Source organism: Schistosoma haematobium, chromosome 1 (assembly GCF_000699445.3).
Source record: "Schistosoma haematobium chromosome 1, whole genome shotgun sequence".
In the NCBI taxonomy this organism is placed as follows: domain Eukaryota; kingdom Metazoa; phylum Platyhelminthes; class Trematoda; order Strigeidida; family Schistosomatidae; genus Schistosoma; species Schistosoma haematobium.
The window spans coordinates 75,940,155-75,954,254 of NC_067196.1; the positions used below are offsets into that span (position 1 = coordinate 75,940,155).

General features: G+C 31.5%; 1 protein-coding gene across 1 annotated transcript in view; it reads left to right on the forward strand.

Moving 5' to 3' along the window:
• Positions 1 to 6,233: 6,233 nt before the first annotated feature.
• Positions 6,234 to 14,100, forward strand: part of MS3_00010223 (uncharacterized protein) — a 41,517-nt gene continuing 33,650 nt past the window's right edge. The window contains exons 1-4 of the mRNA XM_012938124.2: positions 6,234 to 6,316; positions 7,515 to 7,629; positions 11,890 to 11,978; positions 13,012 to 13,173. Coding sequence (XP_012793578.2) covers positions 6,299 to 6,316; positions 7,515 to 7,629; positions 11,890 to 11,978; positions 13,012 to 13,173 — 384 coding nt within the window. The 5' untranslated portion in view covers positions 6,234 to 6,298. The remainder of the gene's footprint in view (positions 6,317 to 7,514; positions 7,630 to 11,889; positions 11,979 to 13,011; positions 13,174 to 14,100) is intronic.

Below are 14,100 nucleotides of genomic sequence, written 5' to 3' on the forward strand. Positions count from 1 at the left end.
ACTAAGAAACGAATTAACCCAAGCGAGTAAGTGGTCGCTGGTTCCACAAAAATGGGTTCAGTTATGAAGAGCTGGTGGATAATCATGTCAAAAGCTTTCAGTGACACGAGATATGACTCCATGTAGATCGTTTGCTGATTGCTATCGAAATATACATCCCGAAAAGGGCGAAGCGAAATGAAATTCTGCGCAAGGAAGAAGGTATGTGAGCCAATTCGTTTTTATCAAAAGTGAATCAATATTTATAGTCAAACAAAAATAAGTTACAGACAAATGATGAATAGGGTGAGTAATTAACACACATACGATCATATAAAGACAACCACAGTGAGTGTTATCCAATGTTATGTACCTACCACTGATAACAATGACGACGATAAAAATCTGTTTTATGGGAGGCTGAGATCGATCGTTGAGAAGTGACCAGGAAACGGCCTAACCATCCTCATGGCAGAAATAAACACCTATGTCGGAATGAACAACACCGGGTACCAAGATATCATGCAACAACATGGACTGACCGGGACAAAAGGACAAGAATGGTTACAGATTTTCAGATTCATGTACCTCGAACAAAATAGTTATAGATGACACAATATTCCTACACAAACACATGCACGAAGCTAAATGGATCTCATCGGACCACACTACACAGAACCAGATCGATCATATTTGTATCAGTAAAATATTCAGAACCAGGAGAGGAACTGACAAAGCTTTAGATCACCACCTGGTGGTTGCCAAAATGAAACTGAAGCTAAGGAGGCAATTGGAGAAACTGTATTGGAAAGGTTTAACACAGCCTTCCTGACAAACTCAACGAATTCAAGATAAATCTCAATAAATGGTTCCAGGTCACACAAGATCTACTGAAAGAAGAAACACGATGAAGGACAACTGAAAAGGAATCACAGTAGCACTAATTTTAACTTGTCAGGATGTGCTGGACCTAAAGAAGCGTCACCATAAGTAATAGATCATTACTGAAACTCAGGACAGGATTGAAGAAAAGGAAGAACAAGATGACACAATTAACAACAGTCGAACAAGAACAGAGAATGTCAAGGCACAAGCTGAGCAAACAAGCAAGTGAAAACGAGAAGTAGGAAGACAAGAAGAGATATGTAGAAGATCTAGTAGTGATAGCGCAAAAGGCTGCAATATAAGGAAACATGAGACAAATATATGATCCTATACGGAGAATAACAGGCGCACGTAAGTATGATACAACGAAGAAATTAGTAGGGAAATCTAGTAAAGCATAGAGACTGGTGGAGTACTAACAAGGCAAGCCAATCAGTGCAAATCAAGAACTATGGTACAGATGCGTAGAACACTTCGAGTAACTCCTGAACAGGCCAGCCGCACTTAACCCATCGGACATCGAAGCAGCAGACACAGACCTTCCAATGTCTGTCACTCCAACAACCATCGAAGAAATTAGGATAGCCATCAGACAAATCAAGATAGGGAGAAGCAGCAGAACCTGACAATATATCATTTGAAGAACTGGAATCAGGCACAAAAGTAGTTGCAAACGTGCTCCACGTTCTATTCAGGAAGGTTTGGTAAGACCAAGAAGTGCCGACAGACTGGAAAGAACGACAACTCATCAAGATACAAAAGGAAATCTGCTAAAGTGTGGGAACTACACCGTCATTACACTACTATCGGTACCAAAAATAGTTTTTAACAGTGTTGTTAAACCGGATGAAAGATGCATTAGATAACAAATTCGAGATCAGCAGGCTGGATTCTGTAAGGCTTGGTCGTTCATAGACCGAATCGCCACACTACGAAACATTGTTGAGCAACCAATTGAATGGAACTTGTCATTACTCATCAACTTCCTTGATTATGAGAAGGCGTTTGACAGTGAGAACAGGAGAACATTATGGAAACTTCTTCGACACTATGGAGTGAGTAAATGAAAATGTTGTCAACATCATCCGAGATTCATACGACGAATTACACTGCAAAATCGTGTATGGAGGACAGCTGACAGACGCATTTGTAGTGAGGGCCGAACACAGACAGGACTACTTACTCTCCTCCTTGCTCTTTCTTTTGGTGGTCGACTGAATTATGAAGACCACGACATCTGAGGGTAAGCACGGAATGCAATGAACAGCTTCGATGCAACTAGATGATTTTAACTTCCCAGATGACCTAACTCTTCTATCCCATATACACGAACAAATGCAGATGAAGACAACTAGTATAGATGAAGCCTGTGAATCAGTAGGCCTCAGCATGCACAAGGGAAGAAACAAGATCATCAAATACAACACTGAGAGCAATAACCAAATCTCACTTTATGGAAAAGCTCTAGAAGATGTGGAAACGTTCACGTATCTGGGTAGCATCACCGATGAACAAGGAGGATGTGATGCAGATGTGAAAGTAAAGATTGGTAAAGTAAAAGAGCAGCATTTCAACAATTGAAGAACATATGAAACTAAAAACAACCGCTTACAAGCTAGCATCAAAGTGAGAACTTTCTATACCAACGTCAAGACAGTTAGTCCTACTGCGTGGAGCTGAGATTTTGAGATCTACTACAACCATTATCAAAAATGTACGTGCATTTATAAACAATTTTCTATGTGAGATACTGAATGTCTGTCGACCGGATCCCATCAGCAAGAGTCTACTTTAGGAGAGAACAAACAAACGTCAGGCTTGGTAGGAAATTAGGAAAAGATACTGGATGTGGATAGATCAAGTATTGAAGAAATCATCGAACTACATCATGAGGCATGCTCTAACTTTGAATCCTGAAGGGAAGCAGAAAAGAGGAAGGCAAAAGAACACACTGCTTTAGGAATTGAAAGTGGACATCAAAAAAATGAGTAAGAACTGTAAAGAACTGGAAAGGTTTTTTCAGGATAATGTTGGATAAAGCATGCTTGTGAATGGCCTATTCTTATTCACAAGATGTAACTGGTATAATTAAGTAAGTAATTCTATCTTTAATAGTTCACTAAATAATTAAAATCCTGTCAATGTTAACCATCAATAAATAACTTGTAATAAGAATAGACATACAAACTACCATACAATATAACTAAATTATACCGCTGAATATTCATTTACACAATGGGGTGATATATATATATATATATATTCAGTAAAGTATACATCATAACCATTATTTATGTAAAATATATTTTACAAAGATGATATCATATTTTATGTTGTAATGACAACTTTATATTATTACAGTCTTAAGGTTTTACAACTATTTTTTAAATAAAAGAATTCTAATCAATAAATTAAAGTACAAACTGAGTTACCTTTATTACTATGATGGAATGTAATGGTCGATCAAAATTTATGCTGATTTTCATAATAATGATCATTAGTTGATGAGTAAGGTTGCGTTATTTAATTTTTTTGGCGGATTTTGAATTTTATATTCCTTTATCTAGTTACACTAGGTCAAGTTACAATTTTGTTGTTGTTAAGGATCAGTAGTAATGTTCTATTGAATAAAACTGATTGTAATAAACAAAAGGAGAAAAACTCTTTAATGTTCACTATATATATATATGTGTATGAAATTATCAATGTTGGATTTCGTGGAGATTGTAGAATGTTCAAAGTTTTTATATTATGAACTGGTCTTAACTAGACCTCGTCGGAAAATCAAAATTCATTGGATAGCTCAGTGTTAAAGCGGTTAGGCTTTCATGAACAAGACTGAAATTTTCAGGTTCGATTCCCTGTGATGGATTGTGGATGTGATCCACCGAGGTGTCCCATACTAGGACGAAATGTCTGTTCAATGCTTCTTGCTTTTCAGAATGTAAAGTTGTTACAAAGTCCCCTTCACATATCGATAAACTCTTTTCAAGTTCAACAGTTACATATGTAAATTAATAAACTAAAAAATGGTCAACTAAAAAACTAAAACGTGATCTAAAATCAAACCATGGAAAATTAGTATTGTCTTTAATATAAAACCAATTTGTTAGTGTTGAGATGTTGAAAATGAAATGTCAACTTGAATGACTTTATATGATAAATAATGTTGTGTAGATTAATAATCAGGGTAAATATAAGTAACATGAGGTGAGAAGGGAACAATGATGTCATTACAAATCAGATCAGTTGGTTGATAGATGACTATATAGCGTATAAGGTTATATAAATTCAATAAGAAATAATAAAGTGAGGTGATTGCTAACTAGATTATTCGTGTGTTTGAATGACAAATCACTAATAGGAAGCAAAATGCTAGTTACAGTTACTGTACGCATATTTATGATGGCTAAGGATGATTCAACTTGAAATATTTAGATTTTGTGATTAAAAAGAACTTGGTTCAGTAAATTATCTTTCTACTAACAATTTAGAATTCTAGTAAAGATTGACTAGTCCTACTTGTTCATGCAACAACCAAACAGATGTTCAACTCAAGAGGCAGATGTTTATTGGAGAAGGAAAAACAATTAGGACCGATATCAAAATTTGATAGATGAATATTGGATCTCATGTATGTATTCAAAATTGCTTAGTTTGTATTACTGTTCATCGCTTTAACAAATGATTTAAGAGTAATATATTCTTAGTATAAACTTTTCATTACTCTGAAAACTGTCTACAGGCAGCTTTTCATTACAGTTTAGAGGCTCGAGATCTGACTCCAGCTAGAATGGGCGATGATTACTATCGAAATATGCATCTTGACTATTCTCGTATATAATTATTGACTTAACTCGCGTTGGCGAATAACGGAATCAAATAAGTCAAATACGAGAATAAAGTTTGAATGTGTGTATTTCATGCTATCGTTGATCTGGACAGATAATCGAGTAAACGAAGTAAAGGAAGAGAAGAGGAGAGAAGCAAAACGAAATGATGCGCGGGGAAGACGGTATGTGAACCAACTCGTTTTTATCAAACGTAAATCAATATAGTCAGAAAAAAAACGTTACAGACAAATAATGAACAGGATGAGTAATTAACACACATACGTCATATAAAAACAGTCAGGATTGATAAGTGAATAAATGACAGAGTAAAAATGTGGCTTGAGAAGAATGAATAGATTGATCTTTCCTGAAGGTCGAATAACTTATGTGGGCTTGATATAGCACCAGCTACTACAACGGTTGACAGACATCAGGAATATCATCTCAATATCATGTAGATTATTTCAAAACATGAAAACTTTAATAGAAATAAATAATGAACCATTTAAACATTGATTGAATTCATCAAATGGTTAAATAAATTTAGCAGCTGATTATCGAATTACGTATTAAATCATTCTATTTGATTTACAGTATTCATCTATGACTTCGTATACAATAAAGTAAGCCATTTCTAGGATTCAGTCACGTATTACTAATTTCTTAGAGACGACTATATCGATCCATCTACTCGACATCAAAAATCAGGATAATATAAAGATAATCCACAATATAATGAGTTAGTTCTCATTATAGCCAAGAGAATTATATAAATAATTATGTCTAAACAACGTACTATTCGCTATCACTATTTATTAATTGACTATCAGTTCATATTTAAAAATACACGTTCAATGTATTTCCATATTATCATCAATCATAAATTTCATGGCATCTCATAGTAACTAGGATATTTTTTTAAAAACTTGAAATAAATAGTGAATCTTTGGAACATTATTAGATATCTTAGAGATTTAATCAATGATTATAGAATATATACAAGTATAACAGTAAAATATCTACTCATAGAAATGAATCATTCATTTATCTACAGTACATTTACACACACTTTATAAACTTTTAAGATCAGAACAAATGTTTATTCAAGTATACCTGTCTATATAACCATATAGATAATTTCACTAAAGTGCTATTTTTTTTTCTCTTTTCAGTCTTTTTCTCTGTTTCGTTTTTCTCTCTTATTGTACCTATATACTCAATGAATAATGAACCAATCTATACTTATTTCATTCTTTACACATACAAACATCAATTTCTTTTTATTACATTTATGCACATAGATCGATAAAAGTAAATTTTCCATTGTTTTTGATAAAAAAAAAGAGACTTATGTGAAAAGATCTATAATATCTATGATGGATACAACATATTTATTAGTAGTATATAAGTATGAGTGTATGTATGCACATATAAGTGTATTTGAGAGAAAAGTAGTAGAAAGTGTGCGTCAGTATTGAATTCAAATAATTTTATATATTATTAGTACTTATTATTATTCAAATCAGTTTAGTGTACGATTACAGTTGGTGTACAAAGTTTGAAACATTTCAATTTATTCATTATCATTATAAATAACAATAATGGGACGAATACAAATTGTAAGTGATGATACTTTATTATTCACTATTTATAAGTATTTCCATGTTTAAATAATAATAATCATTGATTTTTGGATTTATACAATCAATCATTATGTTACTTACTTACTTACTTACTTACTTACTTACTTACTTACTTACTTACTTACTTACGCCTGTTACTCCTCGTGAAGGAGCATAGGTCGCTTACCAGCATAACCATTATGTTAGTAGTAGTTTGATAAATGTTCATTTTTTTAAAATTTTCATGTCATTAGATATTCATGCTCTGATTCATAAGACTATCCCGTGTAAACTACAATTTGTTTAGGTATATATATTACTGCCTAATTTTACATTTTTTTTAAAAAAAAAAAAAGAAAAATAACCGTTTTAAAATGAGATACTATGATCATTATTATTCTTCAACATCGTCATCATCTACATCTTCGGATATTGATCAAAACAGTGATGACGTTCGTTATTCCTGTTATTGTATTAATTCTTATAAATGAACAAAAAATATTCTTAAATAATATATTTGTAATAACCTAATGAGTAAAGAAATTAGGTTTTCTGAGGTTTCATGATTTAGTGGTTATTTATTCTCCGAAGAAGTGGCTTACACTCAGTCACAAAACGTCAGAAAATCTAATTTTTCTATTCATTGCGGTATTACAAATATATTATTTATTAATTTATAACAATCTACCTAATGCTCAATTTATTGGAAATTATCAAATCAAACCTTGGTAATGATCAAAACAGTGAAAACGTTCATTATTCCTGCTATTGTGTTAAGGCTTATATATGAACAAAGAAAATTCTTTTCAATAAATCCCCTTCATGTTCTACAATGATATATCGAAATTCTGATCTGATCTGATTACTCCTCTTACTCCTCGTGAAGGAACATAGGCCGCTCACATATATCGAAATTAGTAATCTAAAAAAAATTGGTCAGGTTTAGAGTAAATTGCATCGTTTAAAGTTATAGTATGTAAATTTAAGATTGTTATGTTGAGATGACTCAAATGCAAAGTTAACTTGAATTGGCTTATACGTGAAGTGAAATTTTTTTAGATTCGTGATCCGAATATATATGAGTCAGATAGGATGAGAGAAATAATGATGCAATTACAAATCCTCATAGTTATTATACTTATTTTATGGCTGCTATTAATTTCACTCTTATCTGTTTTTTTATGTTTAATAATAGGTTTATTCACCTGATGAAAATGTATCTGGACGAACTAACCATCCTGGTAAACAAGTAGTGGATCCACGTACTGGTAGGGTAATCAAAGTGAAACGAGAAACTCCGGATGATTACTGTAAGTATCATTTAAAAAAAACTCAATTCATATTATAGCATAATACTGTTTATTATTAAGCTAAAGACATCATTGAATAAATAATGAAAAGAAATGTGTACTCAAACATTTTTTGAATTGAGCACATATATTTTATTCATAATGTTCTTATAGTTTTAAAATGCTCAGGTATTCATACGTATGATATTGACAAATTACCTTTAAATGAAATAGGATTCATTTAAAATGATTTTGAATGTTAACTGGTGAATAACTAAAACACTAAATAGCACTAAGAAACTTCTTTATCCACGTTTATGAATACTTAGAATAATACACTTTGAAGCTTAAATACTATCGAACTTGAGGTCTTCTACAAATTGTAGTATGATATGATTGTCTGAAATGATTACAATAAGATAGAAAAATATTATTTCAATCTAATTATATTACTAACAAGATTTTAATAGAATGATATTATATATACTGATATGAGATATACTACTAATTAATAATTACTAATCCTAAAATGTCACTTGAATTTATTCTATCCCATTTTACAACTAAGTATAAAGTAAAACAATAAAGCTTGATGGAATGAACAAGTTTTCTCTTGTTTTTACTCCCTACTTCCTTCCTTCTAATTCAAATTCAAATAGAAATATGTTGTAATATGCCATTCCTTTTATATGTTGAATGTTTATTCAGTTTTATTGATCTCAGATAAGTAAACTAAATGCACAGAACTTTTTGTCTGAATTGATGAATCAGAATTCCTGAAGATGTGCAGGAATATAAAGATCGTTAACCAAAAGAATTTAATATAGTAGATACATTCACAATACAATCCTGAATTAGTTCTTAGCTATATTTTGGTCAATTGCAATTTTTTTTACTAGTGGTTTAAAAGAGTACTGTATTCTTACTTTAATATACAGAATTTTGAATATCCATACTTAGTTTACCTTACCTTCTATCATAACCATAAAAGAAATGTACCACCATGATACTAGACATGATTTGGAAAATCAATAATACTCCAGAACGTTGTGCACACACCCGTACACAAGAACTCTAATCCAAATTTATAAAACATCATCCTAGGAACTACGTAACTTAATCGTTAGGTAAAAATATTATTATTTCATTTTCGTCTTCGCCTACTCAACTGTTCATCTGTTTGTAGGGTTAAGAAGGAATTTATCTAGATCTAGTTAATTTCAAACAGTTCTCTAAGTCTCTCCTTGGTGCATTCCGGAAACTAGGTTTACCGACTGACCACTTGAAAGAATTATTGTTACGTTGTACTTTTAGTGTCCAGTTCAGCTTCAACAATGAAATATATAGACAAAGAGATGGGCTGACAATAGGGTCCGCATTGTGTCCAATTTTACCAGACTGCTTCATGAAAAAACTAGTAAACGACCAACTCAGTTCGATGATTAATCATTTTGATCTATACATAAGATACATGGAAGACACATTTGTCGTTTGTGACGATAATAATGAATTAGAAAATATATTAAAAACGTTTCTGGAAGGCATTAAGGCGAAACCATATTCATCCCAATCAAAAAAATGTTCTCTATATGATATCAGTCATTAGTTAACATAACCCATAAAAACTTCATACACCCATAAACCGATAGTACACTAGTATGTGTGTGCAAAGAAAAGAAAAAAAACAAACTAACGAACCTGAGATTAAGTCATTTTGACCAAGTTCATTTACTTTCCTCTTATTTTTCTTTCTTTTTTTTCTGCACATTTTTTCTCATTAACTTAGACAATTGGTTTCACGGACCAATTCTTTGATTAAATCTTATTAAACGAATAAATTTTATTAGAATATTCATTTGTTAGTAAAAACTAATTAATGTCTAATCAGCTGGATATCAGTGTATAGTTATTATTTGATCATGTACTAATTAATTTAAGCTTTGAATAATTCACGAGTATTATTACATAACATGTGAATAGTATAATAGAGGTAAAAATGATAAGTAAATGTTTTATTAAAGTTACATATATCAAATAAAAAACCATTCTAAGACTTATTAAGCAAATATGGATAGTGGCTGGCAATGTAATCCAGTAAGACGCGCGTTTCGTCTTATTTGAGACTCGTCAACTGGATGTACCTGCATCTCAGGGTTGAAGTTAACTCGAACCCAGTACCGTTCGATTTAAATATCATCGCGTTATCCACTTAAGTGTTCAATGTCTTCATCAAACGTAAAATAACAAACATGTTGTTCATTGAAAAAGTCCTTACCACACATCGTGAAGCTACCAAAAAATATGACTCATTGATTAGAATCCTAAAACGAAAGTCATTTAGCATGAATTTAATGACTTGTTGACATTTGAGCATTACACTGTGTATATGGTTTTTTGGCTAACAACTTAGGGCTGTGAGAACTTTTAAAACAAACAACCAATGGTTTCTCTCTTTTTTTGATAAATTTTTGGCACAATTATTATAATTAATTATCAAGTTAACCGACTATTAAAGTTCACTAAACGAATTATAAGAAAGACAAGTATCTTGATATGATCAATTCCAGACTAACGAAAAGAGATTCAGTATCAAAGAGTTAACTTTAAAGAAAAAAACATAGATAGAACTTAACGACATTGGACGAATGAGTATAATTTGAGTGCGTACATTTTAGTGAATTTGGTTAATGTATAGCGTTGAAATCAAGAAAAGGTTTTTCATATTATTTGAAGTAATTTAGCCCATTGCACTTAAATCCCCATGTTGATGTTCACACTGAACCACACCAGTGTTTAAAGCTATAGGTATAAGGTTTTGATCGTAGTGTGAAAATCAACACCGTTACTCTGATACATCCAACTGACAGGATCGAAATTGGACGAAGTACTAATCCGAAATCCCAGTACTAGCCACCTTTCAAATATTCCATAATGTATGATAAATAGTCTGTATTAACCCAAATTGCTTATGATCTACACATATCAATAAAAATTGGTCAAAGTTCAGTTCCGATCGTCAAAAACAAGATGATACAAACCCTTACAAACTTCGGCATTTATTTAATCTTATGTTCAATAAATGGACTAATATCGAAGAAAATGTCAATCCAAACACAAGTTTTATCTACTCAAATCAATCTTTATGGATATGAATTGAGTTCCTATGACCACCTGAAAATCTAGCAGATATCGAGAAAGCTCAAAAAATCCGGACGACTGTTTAAGTTAAAATGGTATCAAGCGACGATGAAAGAATAAAATTGCTCAGTAGAAATTTTAAGGACTACTAATTGAAATCCCATAGCTGCAAGTCCAACCCATGAAATAGATTAATTCAATCCAATCATTACCCCATTACAAATCAGTGATATCGACATACACACATACTCATAGATCATGGATTGATTAATGTTAAACATCAATACCGTTAAATGCCGACTCAGTGGTCTACAGGTTAAACGTTCGCGCATGTGATCTAGGGTTCTGGGTTCGAGTTCCGCGTGCGGGACTGTGAATACGTACTGCTGAATCCCATACTGGGACGAAACGTCTGTCCAATACTTCCAGGTTTTCAATGATGGTCTGGCTTATATCGACTCATGAATTCAATTATTAAAATAGAATTAAATTTAGAATTTAGATTTCCTTGAATGAGTGGCTTTAAAATTATTCATTTTGAAAGGCCTAAAGAAAATTCAAAAAGTTAAACATTCGACATCTACTTGATGTCTGAACGGTATCTGATGCTAAATCATTCATATGTAGACAATCTTTTAACATTATTAAAGCGATTCTTATACATTAATATTATTATTATCATCATTTTTATTCAATATTATATTTTTGGTACAATATACAATTCTCAACGTAAGGTATTTCAACAAGTTTCCGTTCCTTTCTTCTTGGTCGGTCCTGGCGATAAATATTGAGTGATCGCCAGTTAGATGTTAGCAGTTCAGTAAATGAACATCTGAATAATGTACATTCTCTTCGTTGTATATTGCCAGCAACCACATTCTCTCTTATTGAGTTTTTTGTAACTTTGACAACGAAAGGTTGTACACTTTTCAGAAACGCAGCAGAATAGGTTATGCAATTAATAAACACAATGATATATTAAAACAAACAAAAATAGATAACTTGTTGAAATATCTAGATGGCAGGAACGGGTAGCTCAGATGCTCAAGCAGGCCGCCCTTTACATCATTTATCTACTCATTTAAATATGAACTAAATAGTGTTGTTCAGCATACAAAACGTCTTTTTTTGTTAACATTTTAGTGAATGTATTAAAACCTGTCAAAGGTCCAAAGCGTATGGAATTTAATCCATATCTTCCTAAAACACTTACTCCGAAAGGATATGCCAAGGTATGTATTCTGTTACTGATGTCAACTATTCGACTTTTCTGTGTAAAAAAAACTTTAAACTTATCTAAAGGTTTGTCTACACTATATGTTGTCAAGGATTGATTATTCCGATTGAGATTAGAATGACCTTCAGTATTTATAACAAAAGATCCTGTACCTCAAGATCATTTGAAATGCCAAAACTTTAAGTAGCATAAATTAGGAATAAAAATGCATCTTTGTTTAATCACTACTCATTACAAAAGTAAAAACTTAGTAATCTAAATTTACAATAGAAAATAAACTACTTAGATTCAGATTAAATAACAAGAAACAGCTATTATAAATCACCAATTCAATTGGTAACAGTAATTATTCGTAAAATTATTTTTCTATGGACTGAGACAATGATCAAAAGTTAAATGGAAATTTAATCAACAGAGAACTCTGGTCAAATGTAACTAAACGAATTCACTTGTTTTTAATATATGATAGTGATAGTTTAAAAATGGGGAATGAATATCCCTAAATTTTGTTTAGAAATTTCAATATATTCAGTGATCCCTGTTTCGCAGTTATCCTTCAAATGAAATCAGTTCCTGGAGAAAGTTATCTTTAAACTGTGTTAATCATACCAAAGTACCAGTACCATGCCAAAAGTGAAAACAGTTAACCAAAAAACAAACAACAAAGGTTATTATCAAAGATATATGAATTGGAAATATGTTATCACAGTTATTGTTATTCATACTAACTATTATTTAGTAACAAAATACTGGAGCAACTGAAGTCTCCCTGACAATATGAGTACTATAACATATAATTATTCAATAAAATACTTTGACCATTATTTTTGTACAAGATAGAAGAAATAGCATTCCATGAAATAATGTTAGAAAATCGTCGTATACCACCACAAGCTTAAGGCGAAGATAGTGCTGATAAAATACCGACTAACTACATACTATTTGGTCTACTTAAAACACTTTGAATGAATACACTTCGTTTTTTTTTTAAATAACATTTATACATCATATTTATTATTTGAATTTAGTATAAACTAATGATGAGTGTTGCAAGTAAACAATACGAAACATTAGTTAAACGTTTAAAAACTGAACGAACACTTTGGGAAGATCCTGACTTTCCAGCTAACGATTATGCAATTGGGAATATACCAAATTTCAGAGAGAAAATTGAATGGAAACGACCACATGTAAGTATAATGTTCATTTTTTGGTTACTTATAATAACTTTGAAATTACAGTCCTATGAAATCCGCCATTGCTTGGACATTCACACAATAAAGTTGGTATAATGTACTGCACCATAGAATAGTTCATAATATTATTACAATGAAGAAATAATTGACGCAAACATTTTAATAACCCTACCATCTACACCCGTCACAGAAAGAATTTATGATTACTAAGTAAATAGTTAGAGATCAAAACCAATCCAATGAGAAGGATATTTTCAAGAAAGAGATTAAATCTTTTCCTCGAGAGTTCATTAGTTTTATTTTACATATAAAGTCTCATCTTAAAATGATTGTTTTCAGTTTAAATATTTTCTATTAATCAGTTTAATAGTTAAAAGATTGTTTTGCGATGTTATATATAAGTTGAGATGGTGGAGAAGTTTTGTAGTTCAAGTGGCTGGATGATTTTAATGGAGTTTTGTTCTCAGAGCTGGATGGTTTGGTCGTGGAGCTTTCATCATTCTTCTGAACAATATCACCGGCACAAACTTATACCTTATACTTATAACTTTTTTAGCGCACTTTTCAAACTAACATCCCTTTGATCAAATTATTTTTTTAATATCAGCTGTCAAACAAATACTTTTGTTTAGAATTGTTTTCGTACTTCATTGTTACAATTATCTGTTACCAATTAGAATTTTAATTAAGCAGATATTTCATCATATCGAAACCGTAACATACATCAAAATGTCATTTTACTTCATTCTTACTGAATAAATTATAAAAAGTATTAGTTAAGCTTACGCTTAATAATGATCTTGAATCATGCACAATTTAACACATTTTTACTTAACTGAGTGAAGAAGAAATCAGCACATACTACTTTGTTGAGGATGTTAGATCCCCAGAATTCACTTGTAAAGGTTCCGAATTTTGTAA